This window comes from Netta rufina (assembly GCF_964035555.1).
Source record: "Netta rufina genome assembly, chromosome: 11".
Lineage (NCBI taxonomy): Eukaryota > Metazoa > Chordata > Aves > Anseriformes > Anatidae > Netta > Netta rufina.
The window spans coordinates 9,640,904-9,659,107 of NC_140134.1; the positions used below are offsets into that span (position 1 = coordinate 9,640,904).

At 39.3% G+C, this 18,204-nt stretch overlaps 1 protein-coding gene across 6 annotated transcripts in view; it reads left to right on the top strand.

Moving 5' to 3' along the window:
* HMG20A (high mobility group 20A) overlaps window positions 1-18,204 on the top strand; it is a 35,285-nt gene that overhangs the window by 11,599 nt on the left and 5,482 nt on the right. For all 6 annotated transcript variants that reach the window (XM_084293631.1, XM_084293635.1, XM_084293632.1 and 3 more), the window contains 8 exons: window positions 5,107-5,199; window positions 7,208-7,355; window positions 8,690-8,905; window positions 11,019-11,151; window positions 11,497-11,528; window positions 14,587-14,662; window positions 15,501-15,716; window positions 16,401-16,544. In XM_084293631.1, coding sequence (XP_084149757.1) covers window positions 5,111-5,199; window positions 7,208-7,355; window positions 8,690-8,905; window positions 11,019-11,151; window positions 11,497-11,528; window positions 14,587-14,662; window positions 15,501-15,716; window positions 16,401-16,537 — 1,047 coding nt within the window. In that variant the 5' untranslated portion in view covers window positions 5,107-5,110 and the 3' untranslated portion in view covers window positions 16,538-16,544. The remainder of the gene's footprint in view (window positions 1-5,106; window positions 5,200-7,207; window positions 7,356-8,689; window positions 8,906-11,018; window positions 11,152-11,496; window positions 11,529-14,586; window positions 14,663-15,500; window positions 15,717-16,400; window positions 16,545-18,204) is intronic.

Below are 18,204 nucleotides of genomic sequence, written 5' to 3' on the forward strand. Positions count from 1 at the left end.
GTTCCGCTGTGATGTAGCAGAAGATATTTATCTGCTGTCCTCTGAAAGGTAAATTTTGGAGCTACTTGTTCTGGCAAAGAGACATGAGAGGTTAGGAACAGGAAGTATGGGAGGAAAAGCCTCCTCAGCAGTCATGTTTCTAAAACAGCGCTGTCAATGAGGTAACCAGAACTCATGCAATGCTTTGTACAGGCCGAGCGTTGGCTTTTGATGCTGACTTTGTATTTAAATATGCTTAACTGTAATAAATGTGTATTTATAACCTTACCTTTTAATTGGGTGACTAATTTGGTAATTCCCGATTCTTTTGCTTAAGAATCTGATATGCTGTAGTCATTGTAAAGGCAACATTGCTCGGGATTATTTTAACCATTTTTTTCAAGTGTTCAGGGCAATCCCGGGACCCCTCCCACGTGCCCTCAGGCTGAATAGGAAGTCAGTCTGCATCTGACAGTGACTGCGTGGCCAGACGTGTGCGGGTGCTGTGGAGCCCAGCCTCACTTCACATATGTTGTGCATCGCTTGACACCAGCAAAGCAAGTTACACTTTATTGAAGCAATGAATGCATTTTGGAGAGTGTACAGTAATTGCTTTGTTTTGGGTCTGGAACAGGCTGTTTCTTCATTTGGGCTGTGCCAAGGGCCAGCAGCGCCCAGTGTTTGAGAAGGGCTGTTTGTAGTTCATGTAGCTGTAACAGTCTGGCCGTGAACATGTTCAGCTCTGGCTCCGATCTCCTCCTTTGAAAAATAAAAATGCGAGTGTGCTACATCAAGATGGTCTGCTGCTTGAGTGGAGTGGCCTGATTCTCTGAAGGGAAAGTTCTGTGTGACAAATATTACCCTTTGTTGCATGTGTAGAAGACTTTAAAAAAAAAAAAAGTTTGTGTGGGGTGATGCAGAATCTAGAAGCTGCATGTGGATGTGTGCTGCCCTGTAACAGCACTGTGAACACTGCAACCAAACAAATGATGTTGCAGATGTCAGTCATTTTGTCTAGCCCATCTTAGGGATTTGTTCTAACAGGTGATTTAACAATTACCTTCTTATAACTTTTCCTTCCTATTACACGGCTGTTCCTAGAGATGAGGTTGTATGGTAGCTTTATCTACTCAAAATATAACTGACAGCCACTTCATCTTTTTCTATTAGAAGAACATTGCTATTACATGACATGGCCTACAAAAGTTAGCATGAAAAGAGATCAAGCAAACTTCTGGTTTTTCAGTTATTTGATTCCCTGCTGTGTATAGTAACACTTCAGTCTTTATGCTGTGCAAGTTCTGTTTTCATTTCTCTAGTAATGCTTGTCAAACCGTGTTTGTGCACTGTAGTATTGAGTATGAAGTGAAGTGTCCATCCAGGCAGGAAACTTAAATTGGAAGTTAGAGTGCTGTTGTAGAGTTTCTGGACCACAAAGCCTTTGTTTTTCCTGAGAGATAAGAGAAAGAAGGTGTAGAAAAAGGTAAAACGAAGCTGGTTTTGGTGGATTAGGATAATGTAGAACCTTTTTTAGGCTCATAGGGGTCTAATGTTAGGATAAGTGACTGACAGATCTTTGGAAATCTTAGCAATGTTTAAACATTGGGAGCATGGAATGGGCCCGATTAGGATTTTTCTTGGTGTCTCATCTGGGATTTTGCACATACAATGTGGAGCTTCAGTTTGTACTTGATTTCTTTGCTTTTGTGTTTTATCCTTTTAAAATATGGGTTGGTAATGCACCCCAAACGAGGCATCCAAAAAGCTTTTCCAGCCTTCCAGTCAGGTTATTGTTATTGTTCTGCAGCTGATCACTGTTATGCTTTGATCACACTTATGCTGGGTGTAGGAAATAGAAGAGAAAAAAAAAGACACAAAATCTTATGTTCCTATGGAGCCTGCATTTGGAGGAAAGTCAGTGCAAATGAGAGCCTGGAGTGTCTGGACCTCAGGCAAAGTCAGGAAAATGTATTCCTGACTCTTATCTATAGCAGAGCAGGAGGTTCGTGCTTGCTGCTGGCATTCCAGGAGCATTGTTGCTGGCTGAAAAATACCCAGTTTAAAATGAGAGCACAACTCCTGTAGAAACTCCAAGCAGTGGTAAGACGGAGCATTGCAGTCTTGATCTGGGTGTCCCACCCTACATAAGTTGTAAAGAAACACAATTGAGTATATACCAGACCTTCCAGGTTGATCTATCCCAGAATAAATCACTGTTCTGCAAGCACTTCATCCAAGGCAGCTGTAAATAAATTTGACTTCTTGTAGTCCTACTTAGCTGCTTGCTTCCTTGAGCCATCACAAGTAGTAGCGTAGCAATGCAGTAAGCTCAGAGCTGCTCTGGTTTGAATCCGGTTTTGTTTGGAGATGGTGCTTGCTTGCATTGAGTCGGAATGCTTGTGGGGATTTGGAATTTATCAGTTTCACAGTTTTATGTCTGCATTCAGAACAACTCTAGTTTGGACTTGGCAGCTGTCCTTTTCAAGTCCTGTGAATTCTGCAGAAGCTCAAGTTGAAGAAGCAGGAATTCCTTTCTTTTCCTCAGGCTGTTGTTTTGCCCATTTTGTTACATCCCTGAAATGAACATTTAGCTCTACAGGAGCGTTGAAAATAGCTGATAGTGCCTTTGGAGCAAAGGCCTGGAATACTGCAAGTACAAGAAATGACTGAGAGACTTGTGGAGACTGCCATCAATTCTCAGTCAGCTTTTGGGGAGCTGTCTTGTTTTCTTGCTTGCTGGAACAGATCAGAAGCCATTATAAATTCACTGCTGTTCAGATTTCTTTAGGACTTGGCTCAGAATTAACTTTAAGAGTTTGTAGCTAAAGCATATGGGTTAAATAATAAATAAAGAAATTAAAGAATGAAGCGTGTGTTCTCCCAGCTTCCTGTGTTTGTGTTCTGTTTATATGTTGTTAAGGTTGATGTCCGGGTGCCTCCCCGCAGTTAGAAAGCAAGCTGAGATTGCTGCTGACTAGGTCCAGATGTGCACAGACGTGGGGACCTGATGGGAGGGTCACAGTGGGCATCAGGGACAGGAGCGCTTGGTAAGGAACGGTGTGCTCGGACTCAGAGTGTCTCTGCTCTTCCAGGCAATGTGGGAGCGCTGAGTGCCACCAGATTGGTTTAGTGAGGTTGAGAAGAGGTCCTTGGCTGCTGAGAGGGCTGCTGGAGGTGCCTGAACAACAAAGAAAGCTGTTTTTCTGACACACATAAAGGTTTTCATAAACATTTTATAACACATTACCAAGGCTTTACTCTTATTGCTTAAGCTTTTTTTTTTTTTTTTTTTCGTAAAAGATGAATTTAGAACTTCTGGCTACCAAAACTAGAAGAGATTGTGTAACACAAAGCAAAAGTTGATTGCTCTCTTGATAACGGCATGAAGTGACTTACATTGTGTATTTAGTAGCTGTGCCTGAACTGCTTTTGGGGCATCAGAAGAGTTCATTCTTCAAATCATTTGAATTACCATTTTTTTCTTGTAATACCTAGGGCCCCAACCCTCAGTTAGATTCTTTTCTCCATGTGAGGTATTGTTTGCTTATCCTTCTTTAATAACGAAAATCCTGCGTCCTCAACCAGTGTGTGTTAACCCCCCTTTCCTGAAAGCTTTGTATTTGAGAGCTTTCTGTCAGTTTTCCTGCTTTTTATGTCAAACAGGAGATGCTCCTGTTTGCAAGGAAGTTTAAAGAAAACTGCAGATGTATTGTAGTGGGGATGTCTGGAGGTCATCCTAGTTCAGCCTCCCACTCAGGCAGGACTATTTCCAACACTAGTTGGAGTCAGCTGCAGCTTCGTGTAACAAGCATGTAAACTCTGCAGGGATGCCCTACTCTGCTACCACTCCTCTGATAACCTGCTCAGGTGCTGGGCTACTCTCATGGTGATTTTTTTCTGGTGTCCAATCTGAACTTGCAAAGCCACTGCCCATCCTGAGAGCTTGGCTTTATTATCTTCACTGCTTTCTTGAACTTTGCTCCTTCATGTATTGGATGGGTAGTCTTGTTTGGAAACTGAAATGTGCTTTCTGGTGGAAATTAGACACAATTCCATTTTTACAGAGACCTTCGATTGATCTCCTACTGTGAGCATTAACTGAGCATTTGCTTAACTGAGCAAATTGGAGGTTTACCAGAGATTTGTTTATCAGCTAATATCTGTAGTAGCTTATGAAGGTGTAGAGCTGCTGCTAAAGGCAGCAGCCTGTCTTCACTGAGGCAGGAAATAAATAGAGCAGAGCTCACAGTCTCAGGAAAAAAGAATTGAGACATTATTGATCAAGGAAATTGTTTTCTCAGCAATTTAAATGGTCTGATTTTGCTGGAGACTGGTTGTTTTGTTGGTACTCAAGGTCAGTATTACACTCCGCTTCCCTGATAACAAACTGTGTATCGTCACATTTGAAGTTATCTTTATTTCCAAACCCTCATCTGGTGATGACCTTACAAGGTATGTCTTGATCCTAGAATTCCCCCAGCAGACAACTATGCACCTGGGTACCACATCTCTTGCGGGTCGTAGGACTGCAGTGTAGGCTTTGCTTGGGTTCAGGCATCCACACAGCGAAGCCATGCCCATGGTGCTGTAACCCCAGAACTGGTGCTGCTTAGCGTTACACAAAGCTGAGCTGTCCTTGGGCCTTTGGTGGAAGGACCAATGTATGATTATGCTCTTCGTTCCTGAGAAAAGCCTTCTGAGTCCTTTGGCTAATTTTGACCAAATATAGGAGAAGAATAATTGTATAGTGAGGATATGTTGTCTTAGGTTCAACTAGAAGCTGGATCTGAAGAGTGGGATCTGTGTACTTGTGTGCTGAGCACGATGAATTAAAATTTACCTTAAGGGGTAATACAGTGCCACAGTGGGATTTCTACTGGCACTGTGACACTGGCACAGGGCTCAGTAACAGGCAAGTTCTGAAGGAAGCATCGTTTACAATGTTTCTTCTGTACTTAAGCATGGCTGCTGGTAGGATCTGCCTTGAGATCAACTAGTTATGACTGGTCAATTTTTCTAGGGGATAAAAAGGTCTGTGGTACGTTGTGACATTTAAACATAAGTGCTGCTGAAGGGAAACAATGAGAACTTAACATGTTTGGTTTTTGTTTTTTTTTTTTTAACCAGAGGTATGGAGAACTTGGTGGCTGGCTCCACCCTTCCTCCACTTTTTGCAGATGAAGATGGATCTAAGGAAGGTAGTGATATTACTGTGACTGGGTAAGTGACTTTTTTTTTTTTTTTTTTTTTTTTTTTAACATTCAGCTGTCTCTAGATTCACCAAGGAAGCTGTTTCAGTGGGAAGAAGGTATCCCAAGTCATTTAAAAAAATAAAATAAAATCCTGAAACACTCCTTTGGCCTTCTCATGTCTCCATGTGTAGTAGAAACCAGAACTCTTCTGAACTGATTGAAACAATCACAATGTTTTCTTTAACATCCCTTTTGACTTGAAAAGTTTACTTCCCTACGATTTTATTTTTGAGAGATTTATGAGGCCTGTTGGAGGGTGGGGAAGGGCTGTGATTTCTCGTAATGATATTCGTCAGTTATTCATCACTGATCTCTGGCACTCACTGAGAAAGTGATGTCTTTGCTTTTTGTCAGACTAACTCTGCTTTTACAGACTGAAACAACAGCCTCTCTTAAAATCACAATTACAAGAGTAGTAGTCCTCTAGGAATACATGGGATTCTTGTTCTGTGTTGATATGTGAAGCTTAGATTTTGTAAAGCACCAGGCAATGAAATTCAGACTTTGCAGACAGGTAAAGCCCTGTAAAAATAGATATGGAGACACTTGCTTCAAATTTGGTTTAATTTATTTGGGACTTCAGACTTGCTGGTGCCAAATGAAGTTACATGTTCAAAGTAGGTTTGTGTTTAAGAGGTGTTAGCGTGTTGAATGAGATTTCATGTTTCATTGAAACTGGCTACACATCTGTTGAAGTTCCTTATACATGCGGTTGGAAAAACTTCCCTGCTAAGGAGTGACCGGAAAGCTGAAATGTTCTTCAAATCATAACAGTGATTCTGTGGAACTCTATTGTTCCATTTTCTCCTTGACACCTACTGAATATTATTATAGGAGTGTGTGTTAGTTCTTATTACTAACAATTTGAAAGCAAAAAGGGAGAAAAAAAACAATCTGATATCTGAATGCCAGGCATGGATCTCTCCAGTCCTTGTTTCTTCACTGGTAATTATGCCCTGATTGCTGTTAATAGTAATGAAAATACAGTGTTCTCGAGTTAAAAGTAAATTTTCCTGTAGGCATTCAGCTAATAATTTGTTTTAAATATCTAAATTTTTAAGAGCTGTATGCTACATTTTATTGCAGGAACGCATTTTTTAGTATTTAATGTTGGGCATGTATGTGAGCAGCTGTAGATGTAAATGGACAAAGTAGACCTGAGGCATATGCTATTGTTATGGTAATTTTTAGGAATGTAACAAGGCAAGGTCAGGTAACCTCCAGCCTGGCTTAATAAAGAATTAGAATCTGAGAGGAGTCCCAGAGTTTTACATGAACTTGCCCACTGAGCACAGTGGTAAGAATAACTCTGGGGTTGATGCCCCCCAAATATGTGCTCATCTTTAGGTACCTGTCTTCATAACCTACTTTTTATTTGTCGTTGTTTTTGTTTTTCTGGCCTCCAGGCAGCTTGTCCTTTCTTAGAGTATGGTCAACTGATACAGTTCTTGCAGCAGAATTAACAATGGCCATTCAGGAACCTCTTGGGATCTAGGCATGTTTGTGCTTTCAGTATCTACATGTATCAACAGGAGATTATGTTGAATGAAATTTAATCTCTAAAGTGTGTTTGTGGGGAAAATACACTAAATGCAATGAGAAAGGTGTATATATTGTTGAAGTTGAAATGTTTTATTTCAAAGATATTTTACTTTTTTTTTTAATGAGCAGATTCATGCTTTCTGATTTCTGATTCAAACAGATTTGATTGACAGTTTGTATAATCAAAAGCTTCACTAAAAATGAGACTAACACTAAAAATCAATCTGGCTTTCATAGTAACTGTGGTAGCTATAGCAGTTGCTTGGATGGAACACCCAGTTCTTCTGAAGTGAATTTTTTGAAATCTTTTTTTTCTTGATAGTGTCAGAACTGAATATATTTGCAGTGTTTTTTCATGTTTTAGAAGTTTAGGGAGGAAGTGATTTAGCAATATGATGATTAATTTTTTCTTTTGCTATCATGTGCTTTTTCAGAGTAGCTCATTCTGAGAGTTCATTCACTGGTGGAGCTTCACAGTCTGTGAATAACCCAGATTTGGTGGAGGATTTGTCACAGGTTCAGCAGCTGCAAAATGAATCTTCTAATACTGCTGAAAACACAGAGCAGAAGCCTGAGGAGGAGGTGAGCTAAATTAATGGTGATTTGTCAATGAAGCAAAAGCGTGGAGTTTGGTCATTACAGTTTCTTAACAACCCAGATTGTTTTGGATAGGATCACAACTTTTCATCCATATGCCATGTTTCATCTTTTGATTCTCCCTAGTTATTTCTCCAGTGTTGCATAACTGTTTGCCATGGCATGCTGTGCAGAGAAGATCTCGTGTCTCTAGCTTAGTTAGTAGGGTCCCCAGACTGGTACTGCCTCTACTTTTTTTGAGGACTGAATGTTCCATGGCCACAACTTATTTTCTCTCTTGTGAGGTAGGAAAGCAAGACCACTGCACTGTTCTGAGAGTAAATGATGTCTTTGAAAGTATTATGCTTACTCTAGGCTGCAGCTTGTGTACTGTCTCACACTGATTTTTGGTGACTAAATCATGAAGGAACTGAAGCCTGACATTAAAGTGGTTTAAGTATTTTGCCAGATGCATTTGATTTTCCTCTTTGTAGTTTGTCTTCAGCTCTGAGCTCCTTGTTTAAGGAAGCAGTAACGTTCTAGAAAGGGAACTAAAACTAACATGATTTCAGGAACATGTTGATTTGGGGAGAGATTAGAAATACCAGAATAGTTGTGTGTACACACTATGAGAAAACAGCGTTGTCCAGAGATTACTGTACTAATATGAAACCAGGAGGATGAATGATAGTTACGTGATTCTTTTGAGCTCTGTGCCACAAGCAAATCATACAATGTTCCCTCTGAAGTTTGTTCATCTCTTTATTAGAGATGATTTGTGGAAAAGAAAGCCTATAGAATAAACTAGAATACATTAGCGTGTTTGCTATTCTGTCACCCACGTTTTGGTCATGCAATGCACAAAGGCAAAGGATTTGGAAGGTGCAAAATAGCCAGGTAGTTAAAAATTGCTAGCTCATTCTCACTCTCCAAGTATGATATTGAAGCAAATGCATTGGGAAAGCAGGGGGGGAGGGAGTTGTGAGCTAGAATAAAAAAAAAATTACTTGCACTTGTTCTAGTCAGGGTGATAGTTGCGTGAGCTGTTGCTCCTCATGGCTTTACAGTCCGAAATTGATGCAGATGTTTACTGTATTGCCCCACTGGAGTGATAACTGCAAACAACTTTTTACGATGAGACTTCTTGTCAGGCTTTGCTTGCAAGAAAGTCAGAATTGCTCTAAGGTAAGGTTTGAAGCTTACTGAAGAACGTCCATGGCAAGGGTGTATCACAGCAATATAGTCCTGATGAAAATGTTTGAGAAATTAATATTTATTCCTTTCAGTGGTAGTAATTTTTTTACCTTCAATCTAAATTTTCTTCCATTTTCCTTTTGCAGCAGCAAAGAACTAAACGAGGAGGCTGGGCCAAAGGGAGAAAGAGGAAGAAACCTCTTAGGGACAGCAATGCCCCCAAATCCCCCCTCACAGGGTATGTGAGATTCATGAATGAGCGTAGGGAGCAGCTTCGAGCGAAGAGGCCTGAAGTCCCTTTCCCAGAGATCACCAGGATGCTGGGCAATGAATGGAGTAAACTGCCTCCTGAGGAGAAACGGGTACCATTAAATTCCCTTTTCCTTGTTGGAATATGCTTATTGCTAAATGGGAATATTGCTGTTTAGTAAGGAAGTCTGCTGTTTAATGAGGAAGTCACTGGCTTTTGATTAAAGTTGTATTTAGGAATATGCTTCAAAATAAGGGGTGTGTGTGCCCTCCAGAGTTCAAATAATGAACCCTGGTGGGGCCATAGTGTCTCATCCATGTTTGGTGATTTGGGGAGAACTGTGTCCTTGAGACAGCAGAAGAATATATTCAGTACAGTGGTGAGTGCTCTGAGACATTCCATGGCTTATGCAATCCATCCCAATGAACTTCTGTTGTAGCTACCTCAGGTACAGCTGAGGCCTACCAGCTTCCAAGGCCAAAGCCATCAAAAATCTGGGGCAGGCATTTATTCACTGTGGCTGAGGAGAATTTGGCCGGATTTTCAGAGCTGCTAGAAGGATCTCACAGTTCTGCTAATCTTAAATGATCAATGTAGATGAACATCCGATGTCTTAGAGTCAGCCAAAGAGACCTGAAAGGACAGCCTACTGAAAGAGATGGTCTAAAAGCTTATTCAGTTTAGCTGAGTTTTAAAGTGCTGGTAGTCTTAGAAAAAATAATGGTGGGAGTTGCACGTTTTAGCTTCTATATGCATTACCTCAGGCAAAAACTTTTTTTCCACCTTTCAGTCAAAATATGGTGGTCTTCTGCACCATTTGATGTGTGAACGAAGACCAACCTAATATTGGGTCTGGTCATATAACTGATTCTAGAGCGCACCCTATTTCTGTTTATGAGTATTTTACCATCTACACATTGTTTCCAGCTGGAGATGTGGATCAACCCCAAATTCCTGTTGAAGCTGAGTGAGCTTGTTTTTGGTTAGCTAATAACTATGAAGTCATTCTCCTAAAGTGAGCAGCAGTGGTTCATAGTATGCCACTGTTGTACAGGTTAGTGTCTCATAATCCACAGGAAGAGCCTGCGTGATATTCTTTTCCTGGGTCTGGTTGCCAGTGGTTAGCAAACTAGCTGTCTGATATGTGAAAATTGAAGAGAAGGTCTCACTTTTTTTGTGTTCCATCGCTGTCATCTTGCTACTAGCCTTTTTGTCTAGCATAAGGATAAGATGATAGGACTGAACTAAACAAATAGTAAAACTCTTTAAAAACAAATAAAAACATCCCTCCCGTTACATTATAGTTGTAAAGCAAGCACCCTAATAATCAGTTCTTTTTTTATCGTCTTCTCTGAGGAAATATGTAGTGAGGTATGTAGATCTGCACTAGAAAACCTATGATATCTATTTGCAGGTATTACAACAGAACTTACTGACCCAAACTAATCCATTCAAAAGATAAGTGAGAGGGTGGAACTGGGAAACAGCTTTTTCTTGGAAAGATCACAGTAATAGGCATTGTGACCACTCCTTAAATGGTGTTCTGTTCATTAAGGTACCCTAAATAATTCTTCAGTTAAGCTCCTTCTGTTGTGCAGATGTTTAATATCTGCAGGATAGAAAAGAAATAATCTTTTAACATGAATGCAGGTAGCTTAAATTGATAGATCCTTCTAGGTTCTTCTGGCCTTTAAGCTGTACTTTGCTGATAGCCATAGTGTTTTGTTCTGTACTCAGATGATGGTGGAAATGTGAGGTTGTGGAAAGGTAGTGCTTTTTGTCTGGGGGGAGTGAAAACAAGAGTGTACTGGAACCTCAGTGTTACACATCTGAACCTTAAATCATGGTCTATTAATAAGACATTCTTGTTTGGTAGCATTTAGTCCTGGCCACAGAAAGGCAATTCTTAAACATTTGGTCTATAATATTGATGTCTGTAATTCAGTTGAATTGAGTAGCCTAATAGAAGATTGTCCCTAGATTTAACAAAAAAGTTAATAGAATAGTGATCTGGATTTAAAAAAGCAAACAAAAAAAAAGCACCAGAGTACAGTAATTTTATCCAGAAATTTTAGCTCTTCGCATCTCACACACATTCTCATTGTTTCCTCACTCCTTTCCTGTTTGCATAGGTGAAATGGATCAGCATTTCATCTGATGAGTTTTTCTTCCCTTCCTCTGGAAGGAAGGGAACTCCCTGAAACTCTTGGACTTTTTTGTTTCAGCGATACCTTGATGAAGCAGATAGAGATAAGGAGCGTTATATGCGGGAACTGGAGCAGTATCAGAAGACTGAAGCCTACAAAGTCTTTAGCAGGAAAGCACAGGACAGACAAAAAGGCAAATCACACCGACAAGGTATTGAACAAGACATTAATGCCTTCCTAGCTAGAAGAGAAGATTTCCAGCTAGACATGTAACCAGACACTCACTTAAAAAAAACTTTGTTTAAAAAGTAAATGCATTTTTTCTATGGTATCAGCTGTATCTGAAGTGATGAGATTAACATGGATTTAACTGTATCTAGATTGTACTGGAGGACTTGCATCCAAATTAGACACAAGTTCTATGTGACTTGTAAGGAAAGGTGCACAAGTTTCCTGTCTATAACTGTTTGTTTGTTCTGTAACTGCTTTAATATTTTGGATCTTGTTTTCTCAAATCTTGTGTATTCTTGGCAATTTCCTGTTTTTTCTTTTTCAGATGGAGCAAGACAGCCAGTCCATGATCATGAGGTATACCTCCTTATCCTGTACATTAGTGTCTGGTGTGTTACAGGCTAAACTTCCAAAATTTTTACTACAGGATTTTTCAAAGGCACTGACTATCCCTACATTTTTTAATTATTTGATATTAAACTCTGAGGTAAAACTTACAAATAGCGTGAGATCTAGATAAAGCTTCCAAGTTAACACCTATAGGTGGTTGTTTTGAGGTATTGATTTTCTGCAACGATGTGGCTTCCTTGAGGAGAAAATAGATGAAGTAGCCAAATCATTGCAGCATCTCTGGCTTAAACTTTCTTTCCACTTTGCATATGTAAATACTGGAAGAGTAACAAATGTCTGGAGAACAGGTGTCTACGCTTTAGTTGATGAGAACTATCACAAACCTTGTACATCCTGCTTGACTATTGTTTTTCTCCTCCTGAAGTGCTTAAAATTTCTATCTTTAGTTCTGTTACCTGGGGACTCAGAAGTTCTTCCATGGTTATCAATAAATTACAGATGATGCCAATAAAGAATCCTGTTTATGCACAGCCTCTTCACTTGTGCAACTGGCTGTTCTGAAAGATCTGTTCCTTTGTGAGTTCTTTTCTTTCTGCCTTGGGAAAGCAATCAAGTTTCTCTTTAATGTTTTTAAGATAGTGACACAGGTGCACATTGCTGAGAGGTCTTGTCTAATTCCAGGAAAATAAGTTTCACTTCCAGGAAAATGCCTTTGTAGCATGTGTTTTTTTTTCTGTGCCTTTTGTTAACCCATAAAGGCAGAACTTGCAGTTTAATATCTAGAAGTGCAGGGTCCTCAGGTTTTCTGATTGTGTAGTGCTTGAATCAAAGTTCATCTTGAATTGTACAAAGATTGCTGAAAGCTTCAGGCTCTAGTTTCGTGTAATGCTACGTAACCTGTAAATTATACAGGTGACGAACTACAAAATCGTGGAATCTTAACTATCATCTTCCTAAATTCAAGCTATCGTGGCTTGAAGTTTTACACTTGATAAATGAAGTTAAAAAGGAGACCCTAAATACCCTGTGGAGCTCTTAAGCTTTATCAGGTAGTTATTAGATAGTTGAGCTGGGAACATATGAGGCAGACATCCTCTTATGAAAGCCTGCTTCTTTGACTGCTCAGCTTTTTTCACCTTTGATACAATTCCACATGCTTATCACCTGATGTGCTTTCCCATCTTTTTTGCAAGGTAAGTATTACAGTCCTCCACAGGCAAGGAACAAGGAAAAAGTTTAGATTGCTTTTAGAAGTATGTACTCAAGTCATTACTGGAAGCAAGACTAAAGCATCTTGTCTTACTGCTTTCTTATCTGCATTGACTATTATCGTTGTTTCTGATTAATAGATACAATGTGATGAAATAAATTTTGATTCTCTCAAGAAATAAAAGTTAAGGAAACCTTTCTTTCTCCCCTTGCTCCGCTTGCGTTCATCGTCTGGTTTCTGTGAATCACTGTTGAACTTGTAAATACTGTATACAGACATGACCTCCAGAAAGAATTGGAATGAACAATTCAAATAAGTAATATTAATTACAATAAAAGCAACAAAAGGGTGAGGCTTGGAAAGACAAGAGGAAACTTAATAGGCAGATATAGCTATGAAAAAAATGGAGAGGCTGTCTCAGTGAGCTCATCTGTTGGCATGAAACAGAACATCGTCTTCCTCTAAACCCTAGATTGATAAATATTACATATAGCAATACGTAATAGAAATATTAATTGTGATCAGCAGTGACTGAACCATTGTGATTGTTCTCCACTGTTAACACTATTGGTTCTTTTCTCAAGCTGTTTGGTTCAGTGTATGTAGGCCTAACTTCATGCAGTCAGACAACATCTTAGTGGTAAGATTTCAAAGGCTTATAGGCACATGTTAAGGCAATTAGGCGTTGCCTGGTTGTACCTACAGACTTTGAAGATAGTCAAATGGCTGTCATAGTCTTAGCACACAAAAAGAAAACGTTACTTAAAAACATTTATTGACATCTAAACATCTAAGAACATTTATTGCATGGTAGTGTATTTAGGATATTTATACCTTGCATTGACTGCACCTAACCACAGAAGGAAGGATGGGTTTAAAATGCCCCAAATCTCAGCTTTTTCTTTACCATACTTAACAATGTCTCTAAATACTTCACCTCATTTGTTCTGGAACGTTTGAAGATCAACATCAGTTCTAATGCTCAGATGAGAATGGCATTACTGGTTGATGCTCTTATTTCAGGCAAAAGACAGAAACGGTTTTGATTCTCTCTTTAATTTGAGGGGTGACAAAATGATATGCAGCCTGAACAGATTGTGCTATTTTAATATGAGGTAATCAAAACTTTTATTTTAATTGAGTGAACCTCGGAGTGGCTTAAGCACTTCAGAGCTCTCGAGAGGATCTTTTATGTGCTATATAATATATTCTGTAATGGAAGAGTGCTGATGGTTTTCTTTCTCGCTCTTCTGTTCAGTAGAATGTCTGAACAATTTAATTACTTTATTTTTTTTACCTGAAGAGCCTGTATCATGCAGGGCTGTTGACAGAATACCCTCTCTTTCTGCTTCTGTTCTCCAGGAGCCAATGCTGAGCCAAGTCAGTGTATCTTTGCACATGAGTTGCAATAGTAATGATGAATAATCTAAAATGGATGTCTTATAAGTGTTTTTTACTAAGTTTCAGAACTGTCAGTTTTTCTTAGTGGACATTAATTCATTATTTTTAGAATGTCTGTTGCTTTGATGGGAAAAAGAGGAAAACAAATGAATTCCTAGTTTTAAAACTGAACATTTGTGATGTATAATGCCATTAGAGCAAAAAAAGTATGTTTTAGTCTATTAGATGATATTTCTTGACCATGGTATTTGTCCTTTACTAAGCCTGTATATTAAAAAGTTGATCTACCCTTTGACATTCCTTGATAGGAACTGGAAATGTTTTCCATCTACCCAGTACTTTATCTACCTCTGTATTTGGTCTCCCTTTTCTTTCTCTTTTCTTGATGAAAAATGTTTCACAAAATCCTGAAAAGTAATAGTATTTAGGAATGTATTACTCTCTTCTTTGTAGAAAGAAGCAGACACAAAAGAGAGATCTGTTTTTGATATTCCAATATTCACAGAAGAGTTTCTAAATCATAGTAAAGGTAAGTTAAACATTTGCAGGGGCCCTTTGTTTACTTTCCCAAAGTTTTTGTGAGGTGCTGTGCAGGTGAAGAGTCCTTACACTCTTACCTCAGCTCAGGTAATAACTTGGATGTGATTGGTTAACGTTTCTGATATTACTTAACCTCTGTATAAACACAATGGGTACAACATGGCTTTGTCTTTCAAAACTGTCCTTTCTGGAGAATGGTGCTGATGTTTGAGCTCCACATGTTATTCCAAGCTGGAGCAGCTGTTCTGTATGATTAAGACGCCTGAGACACAGCATGATGATGATTCAGGCTAGTTAACAGTATTGTGTTCTCCTAGCTATGTGGAATATTCCGCTGACGTTTTCTGCTACTCTATTTTGTTTTGGTAGTTGCATGTCATGATAGTTGTAGGAATTTTTGCCAGATTTCCTGGAGACTTTCTTGACTGAACAGTCTTCAACTTCACAGGCTGTTCGTCATGATCAATAGCAGTGTGTTTTTGTAACTGCTATCTTGTCTATAGGCCTCTTAATATTGTTGCGAAGATATATTATACTGAATGGATTTGAAATTATTCTTGTAGTCATCCTTTCTAATCAGTTCCCCTATTCACTTGCGCTCAGATGCTTTGAATGTCTTCTAATTTCTAGAGGCAAATTGGGTGCTATTTAAGTACTTCTGTACGCACTGTCAGCACTTTGTGTTATGTTGTTTTTTTGTCCTAAACCTAAAACTGCACTGCCTTTAATCATCAGTTGAGCACTCCAGAACATTCTACTTCATTACCTACCAATTGCAGATATGTTTTTTTAGCTTTGACTACATGGGAATGGGTTGATATTCACAGCACGTGAGGCTGAGCTGCGGCAGCTGCGTAAGTCCAACATGGAGTTTGAGGAGAGGAATGCTGCTCTGCAGAAACATGTTGAGAGTATGCGTACTGCAGTGGAGAAGCTGGAGGTGGATGTGATACAAGAGCGTAGCCGCAATACAGTGCTGCAACAGCATCTTGAGACCCTACGGCAGGCACTCACAACCAGCTTTGCTGGAGTCCCACTACCAGGTAAGACTTCTTAGGACTTTCTGTCCAGCCTTATACTTAATTTCTTATGCTTATAAGTTTCTGTGAATTTACAACAAGCTGTTTTAAGTCTACGATATTGGCTATTTCTGAGCTTTTGTTATATTAGATTCTGGAATCCTAATGCACGCAGGGGAAGGTTTAATATTGGTGCTTAATTTCATCATGGTATTTTATTCTTACTATAGTTACTCTTTTTGTTCCTAATAGAGTGACATTCAGTCATTCACATAGTGAATGACTGAATGTCACACAAGTGAAGTCATAGACATTCAGTCCTTGCTCTCTATCACAGGCTTGTGAAAATGTTACAAAATAGAAAGGACAGGACCCACCAATTCCTTGATTGAGAGAGATGCTGCATCTGTCTTGTCAGATGCCAGGGAATCTGCTTAGATACTCTGAATGCCCAGCTGGAAGAGTTTGTTAGAATCAACTCTGAGACACAAATCAAAGAAAAACAGGATTCATTAGTCCTGTTCTCCTTGAAACCACTTGCTTTGTGGAGCTAGGACATTATTGAGTCTGTCACAAGAGGTGGTGTGTGGCAAAAGGAGTTCCTGATGCTGTTTTCTTGTTGCTGTGTGCTGACCCTTTTTTTATTTTTTTGGGAATTGCTGCAGTCATCTAAATATTCTGTGGCTCCTTTGACTATGTTGTCTGTAGGTAGCGGAGAAACACCTACAATGGAAACTATCGATTCCTACATGAATAGGTTGCATGGTATTATTATGGCTAACCCACAGGAGAATGAGAACCTCATAGCCACGGTCCGAGATGTGGTGAACCGACTTGAACGCTAGTGATTGGGTAAGTGCTTGCTCTTAGCCTGCTTTTGCTTGGCATCCTCTCTGTACCTCTGGCACTTGTTCTGACATTGTACAATACAGTACAATCAGCACAAGAATCAATCAAAAAGTTCTTTTTCCTCAAACCTGCAGGAGCAGGTTAACTTAATGAAAGTCACATGGAGTTGAAACTATTAAGCAGTGGGGTTCTTAAAGGGTTCTTAAATTCTCCTTAGAATTCTGCAAGACCTTAATGTAACAACATAATTAGCTCTTTTGTCCCGTTACTCAGTGCATCTCTGTAAGGTAAGAACACTGACAGAATGCTGCAAGAAAGGATTATTTATGTTCTAGAGATAGGGTGGCTAATTTAGAAAAAGGTGGGCTTCTTGAGTGAAGTGAATTTGAAGAATTCTGCATAAATTGTAGAATCAGATCTGCTGGTCATAGACAAATCTTATTTGCTTCAGAGGTTACAGAAGGACTGATCTCCATTACAAATTGAAAATGCTCTGCAAATATCAAATGGGAAATAACTGCAGTCAAACTCTTCTGGTTAGGAAGGTTTACATCTCAGAACCACTAATGTGTGGCTCAGGCTAGATACAGCTTTTGCTGAGGCGCTAATGATCATATGGCTTATGCAGAGATTATTACTGAGCTCATGAACAGTTCTGTTCAGCAGCTTCGAAAACTGTAATAAGGAACTGAGTAGAAAAACAAATCAACAAAGAATAATCAGTCATTCTAAATTGCTGTGCTTCCATGCATTTCCCACAACATTTGCTCCTCCCCCTCCTGCAGTGCACAGCACTAAGCAGCCATTAGAAGTTTGCCTATTTATATTTTACCTGTGTACATACCTGGATTCTTTGTTGAGATCCACTGCACATCTTGAATGGTGTTTAGAAATGCAAATAAATCAGGGTTGTGCCATCTGCAAATGTGAAGACAAGGCTTTTCATCCTTTCTGATTCTGACCTTTTGTGATACTGTGTAGAACAGTTAATTACACATTCCCCATTATAGTGTGGCTTAAGCTAAAAGATCATTGTCCTTCCAAAGGGTAGCCAGATGGAACGGACTATAGTTCCAAGAGATGACTGAGCTCCCAGCAGAATAAAGAAGTGGCTTTACTGCTGTTATTTATGAAGGGGAACAGCTTGTCGATCCAGGTCTGGGATTTTTTGGTAGCTCATCAACCTCCTCATTTTTGTATACCATTTTCAATTAGCGCTCTGAAGCTCAGAAAGAGAATTGGGGAGATTTTACAGAGTGTATAAAAAGGAAAGCAGTTTCTCATCAATGAGTTATTAGAAGGGCATGCCAGGCCCTGACACAAATGTTTGTCTTTCAAGCACCTTGCCAGAAAATACGTATCTCAAGGATACTGAAATATAGACTTTTGTTCTCATGTCATGGGGATTCTGTCTTCCTAAATAATGGAACTTAAATAATCCTAAGTAATTGATGTTTTCTGGGTTCCTAAAAATGCAACTATTTTCCTCTCAGTTAAACTGGGTTTAGCTATAGCTGGTTTGAGGAAAAAATACTGCCTTAGAATTCTTCTTCCCACTTGATAGTTACAAAACTCCATTCCCCTCTCTCCCCCTCCCCCCAATACTTTCTTTCCTTTCAGCAGCAAAACAGCATGAGGCGATTAAAAACGTGATTAATAATTT